The following is a 14,295-nucleotide window of genomic DNA, read 5'->3' as shown; positions in this document are numbered from 1 at the left end:
AACACTTAACACTGCAGGAGTCCCTTGCCCTTAGCAAGGTTTCCCACCACTACTCTCCTTCTACTCCAGTTCATCTTCTAGATCATCTTCCTCTGCACCTCCACAGTCAGAACTCTACAACAGTCCCCCATTACCCTAAAGATAAAAAGCCTAAGTCATCACAAGCTTTCAACATCCTCCAGAACCCAAATCAATATATCTTTCTAATCATATTTCCCAATGCTCACTATCATCAAATATCAGATCCAGCAGACTAGTTTACTTACAGAGCTCATTTATTCATCCAAGAAATACTGACCGGGCACCTACTGTGTACCAGGCACTGAACTAAACATAAAGATACAGCAACAAATAAGACAGATTTAGTCACTGGCTTCATGAGTCATGCTCGTTTTCTTTTAATTTGCTGATACCATTTGTCCCATTAAGAATGTCTTCTTCTCTTCTAACTCTAGAAGGCCTACTTTGAATCCTTCCAAATCCCTGCTCAAAACATCTTCACTATAGGAAGTCTTCCACAACCAGAGTCTATAATGACTGCCACCTTCACTGGGTTCCCCCAGCCTTTATCTGAAATCTTCTTGTATGGTTATGGATACGTCAGGCCCAAAGCTTGTCTTCTCAGTAAGATTATAAGTCCCTAAAGCAAGGCCACGTCTGTGCCACTCCTGTGCACTTCACTGCCCCTAGCACAGTGCTTTCACTCCTACCTATTTATTTAGCTGAATTAAGTACTTCCCCCTATAAAAAACGTATTTGCTTTGTCTCTCCTAACACCTGTCAGCTCCTTCAGGGACCAAAATTGTCCTTTATTATGTTCCAGAAAAAGCCACTAGATGGGTACCCACGAACCCATGAGCTCACTGTCCTGAGTCACAAAAGAAGAAAGAAAGATAACACAGGTTTGGTGTTCTGCTATTCTAAAGAAAATACAAGTAGCTTTCTCCTCTTCCTCTTTTTCATTCTCTCTCACACTGTCTCATCTCTGATATCTTACTTGCATTAACAGTTCTTCTTCCTGCTTGATTGAAGGATCAACTTCTAACATACAATTTTTTCAGATTAGACTTTTATTTTTAATTACTCATGTACATAAAATTTTAGGGAAAATAATTATCATGAAATTTTCCCAACATTTCTTAGAATCTTCCTAAATGCAAAGGTATTTTCCTTTTTAAATGACAGATGAGAAGTCACAACCTTTAAAAGCATGCCATGAGGCCAACTACTTCCTCACAGAGGTGCCAAGGATCCAAATAAACAGGATCCATAGCAACTTTAACTGTGGCAGGTAGCAGAAGGGATCCAATTGTAAGATTTAAGCAAAAAAGGGGTATCTGGCAAGCTTGATATGTCAGTTATCCATTTATTGCCTCTCAGCTTCAAAAGTACTCTTCAGAGCCGGCTATGGGGTAGATAGCTTTTACTAAGCTTTGACAATAGAGGTTGCTGGAGGGCCACTGCAGAGGAAGAGGCTCTGGGTTCTATTCCTCATGGGCTCCGGTTCTTTTCTTCTTGCTCCTATGGCTTGGCAACCAGCAATGCATGTAGGAGACATCCAGCGGCGTTTACTTCCCCGCTTCCTCCCACCCAGGACGACTTCCTACTGAGCTTCAGTTGCACTTCCGTGGGCAGATTCCTTCCCAATGAATCTCCTAGACACCTGAGGGGAAAGCTTCCTAGCCTAGGCCTGCCAGCACTCCACTGGGAGTTTTTTTCTTTTCAGTCCTGGCCATGGTTCCTCATGTACCAGCCTTGAGCTGCATACATGCTGGTGGGGGGTTTGCTGCTTACCGGTCCCTGGGGTCTTCTGACCCGCAACCTCGGCTCACTGGCACCCTAGCAACAGGCATGCAGCTTGCCATTACCTTTCCCTGCCTGTCAATTTTGGCAACTATGGACCATCCCTGGCCTGAGGCAACCCAGAAAACTCTCCATACAATTGGCTGCAACCACTCTTTGTCCAATGAAGTCTGAATCCAAGCCCAAGGGAAGAGGCCTCCCTTCCAAGTTTGTTCCCTCCGTGGGTATGTCCCTTCAGCCCTAGGGTATCCCTTAGAGTTCTCTCTATCCCTCTATAGTTAATCTCTCATTACTAGAAAATAATTCTCTATATTAAAACTGTCTCTGTTCAAATTACTGTGTGGTTTCTAGCTCCTGATGGGACCCTGATTGATGTAGCTCAAGAGAGGTAAGTGAGGTAGAATAAGAGAGAGGGTTAGGTGAAGAACAGGTAGTTGACTGGTTTATCCGTGAATATTTGTTCACACATCTTTAGCCCCAAAGTCCAGCTGCAGGGCCAACAGAACCTGATAACAAGATAATTTTTCCAGGTTGAGTAAAACACTTCATCAGCTACAGAAAAGTCAGCAATGTAAAGTACTCTAATGTGAAGCCCTATAACCAAAAGACATTTCATAAATTTGAATTTTACCACATTACAAAAATATTTAAACATACCAAGTAATTCTGAATTGAAGCAATGTTGACCACTGACTTCCTCCACTGCCTCTGATACACGAGATCAGTATCCAGGCCATAGGTCTGAGCCAGAGACAAGGCTTCCTCGTACTCTTCACTTTCAATCTTTGGACAAGGAAACGGAAACAGGAATGTCACATTACTGAATTGTCCACGGTGTCACTGGGATGACATGATGAGTGATGATAATCCCTTAACCTGTAAAGCATGTCATGAATTCCTAACTGCTCTCATGTGCACTATAGTACCCAGAAGCTCACAACATTTTGAGGGATAGATAGAGCAGGAATTTCTTTTAGCACTTTAACAGAAGTATGAAGGACAAAAGGTGAAATTGCCCACATTTAAAGCGTAAAATAATGGCAAAATCAGGACGAGCAGTGTGACAGCCTGACTCCTAGTCCAGGGCTCCACCCATGACCCTGCAGAAACAGCACAAGTAACTAGAACACACAGTGCAGATCACACCTGCTTCCCAAGCAAACCCCTGATGAGAAAGCAAGTCTGCATTTCTTCCCTCACCATCCGTAAACTGAGTAGACAGCTGTACTTAAACACAGATAAGGCGAGAGCCGATGGCCACATGAAGGGTAGCAAAAACCCAGGCTAAGCCACAAAAACCCAGGCTAAGCCACAAAGTGGACAATCAGTCTAGGTGAATTCATCTTTTATCCACTGTTTTTGTTTTGACTATTCAAGCACAAAGATCAGTATTATTTTCAAAAGCTTTATAATACTGATATTGCTAACATGTCAATGATATAATCCCTCTTTAAATTTCTTCCCTTATCAAAAAAAATAGTTTTTTCTCAATAAAATAAAATAAAATCTGGAGGCCTATGAACTTTGATAGTACTATGATACTCCCTCACCTTCCTCTGATAAAGCTCCTCTGGAGTTGTGGAGCGCAAACTCACAAGGCGGTAGTTTTTGGTGATGGTTCGTGGGCGTTTCCGGAGTGGTGCAAACCGCTCCATCTCAGTCACTAAGTACAGGCCCTGTTTTATGTAACCAAAGTAGCGAGCTTTGGCAGATACTTCCTGATCAGAGTCCGAATCCTCTTCCCCTTCATCTTCTTCTCCACCCCTAGTCTCCAGACGAGATCGTTTGGGGGCAAGTTTAATCTCACACTAAATTGAAAAAGGAGATGTGAAATTAACAGTGAGGAACTACAGGCAAGATTTTAAAGTTAATGAGAAAAATATTGTTTAATTCTTCTCTAGTTTGATTCATTACATCGGCCATGTGATTAGGACTAAGAATGGAATTCAAAGGAACCCAACAACAAACATTATATACATCAACTGCTCCAGAAATATGCCACTATGTTATTTGCTCCAAATCTCCAAAACTAAAGTCTATTTTAATAATAGGTCATTCACATGGTCTCGAAAATATATGGCTGGTAATTATTTTAGGGATATAAAAGAGTTGAGAGTATTAATTTCTTCACTTTTGATATTTTTATACCTGCTATGGAAAAATAAGACGATTTTTTTTACCTACTTAGAAAATGAGCATGAAGGTATTTATTCGCTTTACTGAGAAGAGCTCTCCCACCCTCCCCTTTTTAAAAACATCTAATAGCTTCACAAAGTTCTGAGTCTGAAAGCCTGACTGTTAAAGGTAACTTTCACTCCAGGATTAACAGGTGAAATACACATTTACTTTCAAACACACTGGCTGCTTTAAAAGAGAAAACATTACCTCCAAACTTAAAAATCCCCCATCATGGGTAGCAGTGACTTGAGGTGACGGTTCAAACCATTCACAAGATTTTCCCAGTAAATTCTTCAAAGTTTTCACTGATGAAACAGTCAAAGCACCAGAGCAGCGAGCCAAAGTCACTGCAGTGCCTGCCCACCAATTGACATCTATCAGCGGGTAAAAGGCCTCTTTATCTAACGGGGAAAGTAAACCAATCAAATGCATAGGTCAATCTGGTTTAAATACAACACGTTTAGTCCAATAATCAATTTAAAAACCATTATTTGGGTCCTAAAGGTATGTTAAATAATAAGAAAAAATAAAATGTAAGTCATCACTTAAATTTTTACAAAATGGTAATTTACTTAATAAACATCTGAGTGCCAACAATCCACCAGTCAAAGTCTAAAATTCTAGGGATGCAGAGAGAAATATATTAAGGTCTTTCCTCTCACAAACAAAGAATATACAGATATGTCACCATTTTCAACACAATAAGTTGAAAAGTAGGCGTGTACAAAGTGTACAGATTAAGAAGGTTATAAAAAGTTTTGGAAAATGTTCATATACTTTCCAGACAAATAATATGAGATGATTATAATCTTTCTAAAAATATAGGTCAGATATACAAAGTTGTCAATGCCAATTTCCTCTTAAACTTGTGAAGCGGATCAGGATACACCACCCCAAAATATGCCACTTCAACATAAGAAATATTTTAAGCTGAAGGAATTTGAGAAACTCAAAGTTCTTTTCCTTTGTCTTGTCACTTCTCTAATAATTTATTGTTCGTTTGCTAAGATGCTACATAAGCCCAATTTCCAACAAACCCTCAGAGTTACTCATCTCTGGGTCCTCCCATGTGTGAGCTCAATGTGCATGCTAATAAACTTGTGTTTGTTTCTCTCTTGTCAATCTGACTTTTGTCAATCTAATTTTACAGGGCCCCGCCAGACAACCTTGGAGGGTAGAAAGGAAAAGCTTTTTTCCTCTCTTACATATATTATATCAGCTAAAGAGCATCTTTATTATACAGTGGGAGTCTCTTAAGGTTTTAATTATCATATTTCATACAACTCACCTTTGATTTTTTTTCTCTTCTCCGTAGAGAGTCTCCAATCAGGATTAAGGTCATCATAGCCTGGCTAAATATAAAAAATACACACATGACTTCTTGAGTCAACAATGTAAGAAAATCACGAGAACATCATCAAGAACTATGGATTTTTTTAAGTAACAAAATATAGAGATGATGATTTCCTTTGATCTCTTAGTTATACCTAGTTGAAATCTACTCCTGTCCATAATCTTGAAAAGCAATTGTTCTTATACTTAAAATGTGCACATGCAAGTACTGTGACTCAATTTAATGAAGAAAAAACTGTGTATAAGAACAAGACAGCAAGTACATGATTAATACAAATGAAAGCAAGATACACCAACAATTAATTCCACACCTCCAGGCTTTGGTTTCCGTAGCTCTGAGATTGGACTCTGCTACCTCCACGTTATCTCCAGTTCTAACTTTCTATGACTAAAAATTTACTAAGTAAAAAAATATAACCATGTAATCCTCAAATTGAATCCATTCATATTCTAATCTCATGGAACATAATGTCACACCCACCCTTGAGAACATAAAGATATATCAATATCTCTCAAACATCTTTAAAAAACAATTGAGATTAAGCCCCTACCAGACACCCTCTTGGCTCACTGTTAATTACTTAATCTTCAGAATTAGGACAGTATAGAAAAGACAACCAAAAAATCACCTGAATATTTATCTAAAAACTTAAGCCTAAAAAAAGTGATGCTATACTTAAGTCAAAATGCGCCTTTTTTCATCTAATGTAACACAATAAACATACATGTTTTATTACCAATTTATCAGTGGCTAACACTATTAAAATTGGCATTTCCACAGTCTGAAAGAACTTTCTACTCTTCACTACTGTAAATCACTCAGAGTACTCTCTGAGAACAGAAGATAGAATTCTTTAAACTTTATCCAAAAAAAAAATTACCAAAAAAGGCTATTTATACACTAAGGGAAGACACGGATTGTCCTAGTTTACATAATCATAAAAAAGATGATTACGTTTCAAAGAATTAGAATACAATAAGGGGCCGGCCCCGTGGCTTAGCGGTTAAGTGCGCGCGCTCTGATGCTGGCGGCCCGGGTTCGGATCCCGGGAGCGCCCCGAGGCACCACTTCTCCGTCCAACGCGAGGCCGAGTCCCACGTACAGCAACTAGAAGGATGTGAACCTATGACGTAAAACTATCTACTGGGGCTTTGGGGGGAAAAAACTGAATAAATAAAATCTTTAAAAAAAAAAAAAAAGAATACAATAAGGTACATATTATTTAAAATAATCAACTAAACTGGAATCTTATTTGATCATTTATCAGGAATTTGAGAAGTTGTCGATGCCTCTCAATCACCAGCTGCACCTGCTCCGACAGCACCATGTGCACACACTATGTATTTATGTGATGACAGGTGTGTCTCCCTACTTACATTCTGGAGAACACAAGGGGAGTACGGAATAACACTTTAAAACCTTAAGCCCGGCAAACAACCACCACCATAATTCTGATTCAGCCTTGGGTAAATTTAAGGATATATAGATGACAATGAAATATAACAAAAAATCCTGAGAAAAAATTTTAACAGAAATCACCTCATTGGCAAAAGTACTTTGAGAAGTCAAAGTGTGCTTGTCTTCACCAAAGTTAATGATGAGAAAGAGCACCATGAACAAACAGTAACAGTCTACTAGAGGCAGCCTCCAGACACTTTGGGACTAGACTGCTCCACCCAGATTGCTTAAATAATGGGTGTCTCTTGCAAATTCAATTTTAAACACAAGGTGAAGATTTGTTCTTCTGCATCCAGAACTCTATCATAGGCAACCTTGTATTCTCAGATCCATCACAGTGCCCATATGTCATAGCAGCTAAATGCTAAATGAGTGAATGAATTAATCAATTGTTTAAATCACTGAGCATTAAGAGGACAATTAGCAGACACAGTCCTAGCCTTCCTACACCTTCTCAAAAGTGTGGTTTCCTCTGCTATTTAGTCAACGAATACTGTGCACTTATATTGTGAGAGAGAGAAGAAAAAAATCAGACATTACAGGCCCCTTACTCAAGCAGGTCAAGGGCTAAGAAATGGATATAAATGAGTATAACCCAAGGTCTAATTTGATAACTGCCCCAAAAGAGGTATAGATACAAGCGCTTGGGGTCTCCAAAGAATGAAGAGATCATTATGGATATGGGCCTGAGAAACATGAATGCAGCTCAAGAGGTACACAGAAAGCCTGATGGTGTTATACTGGATAAGGAAAGGATATGGAAAATGGGTGGAGGAGACATTCCAATCAGAGAACACAACATGAACAAAAGTACACAGACGGAAAATACTAAGTTTATATAGGAAAAAAAAAGTAGGTCAATTTAACCAAAGTACAGAATGTCAGATTCTAATTATCTGCATTTTTGTTTGGGCATTTTTATGGGAAGAAGGAGTTAATGATGTCATTTTTTTTATTGAGATAAATTCACATAACATAAAATTAACCATTTTAAAATGAACAATTCATGGGCCGGCCGTGTGGCTTAGCGGTTAAGTGCACGTGCTCCACTACTGGCGGCCCGAGTTGGGATCCCGGGCGCGCACCAACGCACCGCTTCTCCGGCCATGCTGAGGCCGCGTCCCACATACAGCAACTAGAAGGATGTGTAACTATGACACACAACTATCTCCTGGGGCTTTGGGGGAAAAATAAATAAATAAAAAATAAAAAAATAAAAATAAAATGAACAATTCAGTGGCATTTAGCACATTTACAATGTTGTGTCACCTCTATCTAGTTCCAAACATTTCCATCATTCTAAAGTAAAACTGCTTACCCATTAAGCAGTTACTTCCCATTCTCCCATCCCCCCAGCCCCAGCCACCAGGAATCTGCTTTCTGTCTCTAGGAATTTACCTATTCCGGATATTTCATATAAATGGATTCATACCATATGTGACTTTTTGTGTCTGGCTTCTTTCACTTACAATAATGTTCTCAAGGTCCGTCCAAGCTACAGCAAGTATCAGTACTTCATTCCTTTTTGTGGCTGCATAATATTCTACTGTAGATATATACCATAATTTCTTTATCCATCCTTCTATTAATGGGCATTTAGGTTGTTTCCACCTTGTGGCTGTTGTGAACAGTGCTGCTATAAAGATGTACATAAGTGTATTTGTTTGAGTACCTGTTTTAAATTCTTTGGGGTATATATTTAACTATCTGCCTTTTTGCCGTAACAGTACATAGCAGATTTCATTCTAGATATCTGAACTAAATGTTTAACCTCACAATGTGGGAGTCTGATGAAATTATCTGTACACTATATTTAAGAAAGAAGCCCAAACAAAATTCCAAACGTAACTCTGCTTCAGGCAGAGGTGGCGTGCCAGACCAGCAACCTGACAGCTTGTCCCTCATGGCTTTCGAAGCTGACATTCCCACTGCTCCCCTCATACTATTCACACTGGCCCAAACTTACTAACCTTCAACTCCAAGGCTCCTATCTGTTAGGTGAACCTAATCTGGCCATGCTTTACAACATGTGATACACACCCTGTAGGCTGATGCTTTGAGGGCAAGATCACCAAGCTCCCATGACCCCCATGAGAGCATACTGGGGGTCCTCGCTCCTGGCACCATGTTGATATATTCCGAGTAGCAACCTCCATGTCACTCCTCTTTGTCTGACATGCTACCACATGTCTGAAAACAGCCTAAGGTGCCCTCACTTTATAGTGTCATGGTAGCCTAGAGGAGGATGTCCTAAGAATACAGTTATAGATTTTGTACAGAAAGGCTATTATGGCTAAACCAACATTTTCTTTAGATTTAAGGACTTCGTTAATTTTTTTCTTTACAGCTAGAAGCTAAATCTAATGAAGGCCCTGCCTCCTACAGCATAAAAGCAATATTTCAAATGTAATATTTATTCCACAAACATTTACTAGTATTTCATATGCCAAGCCCTGTGTTAGAACCCACGGAAGAAAGGTATATTTAGTGCCTGTTCTCAAGGAGCTCACAGTCCAGTGAAGTTGTGGAAACAGCTGTGGATTATATCAAGATTAATCACATGAACTGTAATCTTCTCACTTATCCTTCACTGATTCATCCACCTAACAAAATTACTCCAGTACCTACTACATGTCAAAGAGAAAATAAAATTAAAATGGAAAAGATAAGTTTTGTGTCTACTACAACTAAGGAAGTACAAATAGGCAAGTAATAAAACTTGTTCAGAGAAAAATTAAGGCCAAAAATAAGATGTAAATACATAAACATAACATATGGGAAATGTGTGAAATGAAAATCACTTTAGCAATATTACTAAATTCCAGACATGAACAAAATTTAACACTCACAGATTTCTAGCCAGATGGATTTTCATATTGACAATGAAAGCCAAAGTATTTAATCAACTCAAAACTGGATAGAAGTAAATCAGAATAGGCACTTCCACAACTGTCTTTAATCATTAGATTTTACAGAGAAAATACTCAATCACACAAAGCATATTATGAAAACTAATAAAGTAGCAAATTACATTAAGAAAGCCCCAGATGAGCTGAATTCACAATTTGGTAAAAGGGTTTAAGTCTGTATAAGGCAACGGTAACACTAGTTTCTTCTCAGGCAATACCTCCTTACCTACTTACCTACTTACTTACTTACTTATTTATTTATTTTGAGAAGCTCAGCCGTGAGCTAACATCCATACCAACCCTCCTCTTTTTTTTTTTTTTGCTGAGGAAGTCTGGCCCTGGGCTAACATCCATGCCCATCTTCCTCCACTTTATATAGGACGCCACCTCAGCATGGCCGGACAAGCGGTGCGTCGGTGCGCACCCAGGATCTGAACCCAGGCCGCCAGCAGGGGAGTGCGCGCACTCAACCGCTACGCCACGGGGCCGGCCCCTCAGGCAATATTTAAACTAAAATTATAAGCTGACCATATACTATATATTACCATATAATCTATTTTAAACAAATTGGCTTATCTCATTCATTTCCTAAAGCAGCCATAAAGAGAGGCAAAGCCCTCCTACCTGGCTGACCTAAGGTCACTTGGCTATTGCTAAACGAATGAGAAAAAGGCAGCTGTTCAAGTGTTTTTCAGCCTGTGATAAGTATACAAAACACCACCAATATATTTGGTAAATGACAATACACCTCTCACCTATTAATATTTTCCCATTTCCAGTGTCTCTACATAGTGACCTGCACAACTCCAGGAGCTGTCATTCATATAAGCTGCATGGCCTATCTCTCCCTGTTTTCCATTAATACCATAGCTAGTACCTGATTCACTCAGATAAAAAGCAGTATTTCTAAATGTAAGCACTGTAAGAAAATACTCGGAAAAGAGCTTAACCAATGAAGTCAGAGGACCTGAGTCAAATGGTATCTTGATTCTAGCATTTAGTGATCTAAGTTAACATCTTTTAGCACTATTCCCATCTATTAAAATGAGTACAAAACATTTTTTACTTAACAGGGTTGCTGTGAAGCAAATGAAATAGATTAAAATTTCTTTGTGGATAGCCAAGCCTCACTATACAAATGCTATTTATTCCCCACAATCCTTCTTGTCAACACTACCAATTGAATTTATGTGCCTTTCCTCAGAGCTTATCTTCTCACAATACTAACATGTTATTTTACTGATTTGTTTATAATTTCCCTGGTAAGACGAAGGACAAGAACTGTGACTTATTGCATTTTCTACTCTAGCACTTGGTAGAGATTCAATAAATAGTTGAAATTTATCTTATGATTATTGTTATGAATATAGTAACGACCCATTCTTTATAGTACTGTTACATACAAGCTTTATAGCACTTACTCTAGTACACTAGATTTTAATGACTCCCTTCATATATTGAAGTTCAAATCTAAAATACCCAATCCAATGTGATTAATCCCCAGTGAACAGGTGAAAGACTCAAATTATAGCTGTTCAGACTCCTTTTATTGGACAAAGAGTTACCACCCTCACCTCATTTCCCACCATATCATAAGTACTGTAAATATCTACTATAAAATTAAGGATTTACCAGTGAGAGGCTACCTCAACTATTTATTCCAGTACCTGGTACACACTAACTAGCTCAAGAGTTCAACACATCTGAGAGGGCTAAAGAAACCTGTGTTACAGTCACTGAGAAAAAGGATTTGTCTCTGTTCTTTTAAAGGGCATCAAATAAATACAGTTTTTTCCTGCCTTTTTTAAAATGTATTTATTTTCCTACACAGTCATAGAAAGAGCATGGAAATCAGAGTTGGAGAGATATGAAATCAAATCTTATGCTTACTTGCTGAATAACCCTGGAACAAAATAAGTGCTTAATAAATAACATTATTATTAGGGGCCGGCCCGGTGGTGCAAGCGGTTAAGTGCGCACGCGCGCTCCACTGCAGTGGCCCAGGGTTCACTGGTTTGGATCCCGGGCGCGCACCGACGCACCGCTTGGCAAGCCATGCTGTGGCAGCATCCCATATAAAGTGGAGGAAGATGGGCATGGATGTTAGCCCAGTGCCAGTCTTTCTCAGCAAAAAAAAAAAAAGAGGAGGATTCGCAGATGTTATTAGCACAGGGCTGATCTACCTCACAAAAAAAAAAATTACATTATTATTAAAGTAAATTTTGTACATGCTACAAGAATATTGTATACATGCACCTTGATCCTATCGAGCTATATAAGCCTGAAATAGGGGTATTGAAAGAAACCAGAGTGTTCTGTAAAAATGTTGAAGTCTCATAGAAATTTGTTTATGATGGAATGAAGTTTCAGAAAGTATAGTAGAAATGATTAGACAAAAGTAGAGAGCAGGGGGAGGAAGGTTCAAGAAGCAAGTGTAAAGGGCCATAATAATCAAAGATAGCAGGTAAACAAAGGAGTTTGCACTTTGGCCAGAACGTTAGAATTTTAAAGAAAGAATGGATAAAATTAAATGCCCTCTGTGTTCTCAACTTTGGACAAAAATTTCTTTTGAGGCTAAATCTGGCAGGAGTCTCCGAAGGCATAGTCTGTTCTACTCAGCTAGTGTCTTTCCACGTGCTATGCAGCACCAAGAAAATGCAGGGGTTGGCAGCCACTGGCCGGTGATGAGATGAACTCGGGAACGAGGCAGTGTGCTGAGCAGTAGTGGGAACGGCAGTGAAAGCAGGATTAGGTTCAGTAACTACGGCTAAGCCACTCTTCTCTCAGCAAAGGATTCCACTACTGCAAAATGTCCTTGGTGATGGCAATCAGGTGCACGGCTTTCAGTTTTGTGAACCCAAAAACCTATTTTTTCCAGGTTGCTCGAGCATTCAAGGTAAATAACTTATACCAACTAAATCAGAAGGAACTGAAATATAACCCTAAAAATTTCTAAATTTGTAATAAAAGATACAACTAGCTTGAGAATCAAGCTACACTACCACATGGTCTATCTGCAGACTGTTTACGGGGCACTGGATTAGAGCCACAGGAGGTGACGTGGAAGCTCTTTGGTGTACCACAGAAAAATCAGGCTACAGCAATTCCTGACAACCTGCCCTTCTAAACTCTCAGGGTATTTCTGTTCAAAAGACTCACTAGGACGACGCTAGAGACCAACTTCTGGCCTGAACTCATCTCTTCCCACCATGCACCTCTGTTGCCATTTCCAAATTTCCTTCCTTTCCTGTCCCATTACTTTTCTGATGGCCTATTCCAAACTACTGAGATATTTATACTTATTCCCAAGTTTCAAGATTTTAAAACAATTTTTAAGTTTTTTTTTAATAGAATCACTATAAAAATCTAATTAATAAATAACATCAGTGAACTAAAGAGTAATGAATTATAATGACACTGACTGGCAACTAATAACAAAAAGTGTCCAACAGTTAAAAAGTTGAGCCTATATCAATAAAGACTACACCAGATGCAATTTATCTTTGCAGGCAAAAAAAAAGGGTGTCTGGAATTTCAGTAAACAAGAGAACACTAATGGATTTTGCTTGAATAGCCTTTACACTACATGTATGACATTGTAGGACACTCACAAGATGAAATATTAAGTGTGCCTCGGAACCTAATCAATATTTCTGTTAGGTGAATGAAAATAATTTTATTTTTGTGCGTGTGTGTGTGAGGAAGATCAGCCCTGAGCTCACATCCATGCCAATCCTCCTCTTTTTGCTGAGGAAGACTGGCCCTGAGCTAACATCTGTGCCTATCTTCCTCCACTTTATATGGGATGCCACCACAGCATGGCCTGACAAGCGGTGCAAGGGTGCGCACCCGAGATCCGAACCCAGGCCGCCAGCAGCGGAGCACGGGCACTTAATCACTATGCCACAGGGCCGGCCCCCATCTATTAGGTGAATGAAAATAATTTAAGAAAACAGAAAGCCAGAAGGGAAAAAGCCTTTAATATTCAAAAGTTTTCACCATTAAAAAAAAAAATTGCCCAAATGTAAAGTTTCCCACATATAAGAGAACATTAGAATCTTTCCAAGTGACAAAAGCTGAATATTTTATCACTACACATTGATAACCATGAAAATTACATGGAACCTTTTGGATCAATTATCTGACATGCCCAGCTAAATATGTTAAACTAACGGTTTTGAGAGTTGATCCATTCCACTTCTAGAGTGAAGACAGAAGTCAATTTAGCTGTCATTTCAGAGGAGAGACAAAGAATGTCCCTGTATTTAGCTATTGAGGTTGAAGACTGAGGAGTATCTCTCCTATTTAGAACAAATCTAGATCCAGAAGTGAGAGAGTGGTATAGGTGTGGACACCAAATTCAATTCAAGGTGAGTAGAAACTACAGGGAAAAAAATGTTCCTAACCTTGTGTATAAGACAAAAAATTGAAGAACAGCCAAAACAAATTTAAGTCCGTGAAGAGTAAGAAAATGTGGAGCCACTTTCTCTTTTCCTCTGCCATTGTGAAAAAAACAAAATGCTGTTTGCTGATTAAGAGTGCTTGAAATAGTGCAATTTAATTGATGAAATGAAACTAAAAAGAATTCTGAAG

At 38.9% G+C, this 14,295-nt stretch overlaps 1 protein-coding gene across 2 annotated transcripts in view; it reads right to left on the bottom strand.

The window, feature by feature from the left end:
• The window catches only part of NBAS (NBAS subunit of NRZ tethering complex), a 331,461-nt gene that overhangs the window by 245,501 nt on the left and 71,665 nt on the right, over positions 1-14,295 (bottom strand). For both annotated transcript variants that reach the window (XM_087437126.1, XM_087437127.1), the window contains exons 13-16: positions 5,270-5,333; positions 4,189-4,382; positions 3,354-3,611; positions 2,461-2,586 (exon numbers count right to left, since the gene is read on the bottom strand). In XM_087437126.1, the coding sequence (XP_087293252.1) occupies positions 2,461-2,586; positions 3,354-3,611; positions 4,189-4,382; positions 5,270-5,333 (642 nt within the window). The remainder of the gene's footprint in view (positions 1-2,460; positions 2,587-3,353; positions 3,612-4,188; positions 4,383-5,269; positions 5,334-14,295) is intronic.

The sequence above is a fragment of the Ceratotherium simum genome, chromosome 11 (genome assembly GCF_057802395.1).
Source record: "Ceratotherium simum simum isolate JZ-2026a chromosome 11, ASM5780239v1, whole genome shotgun sequence".
Taxonomy (NCBI): Eukaryota; Metazoa; Chordata; class Mammalia; order Perissodactyla; family Rhinocerotidae; genus Ceratotherium; species Ceratotherium simum.
The sequence above is the reverse complement of the archived record's forward strand: the minus strand, read 5'-3'. Positions and strand labels throughout refer to the sequence as shown.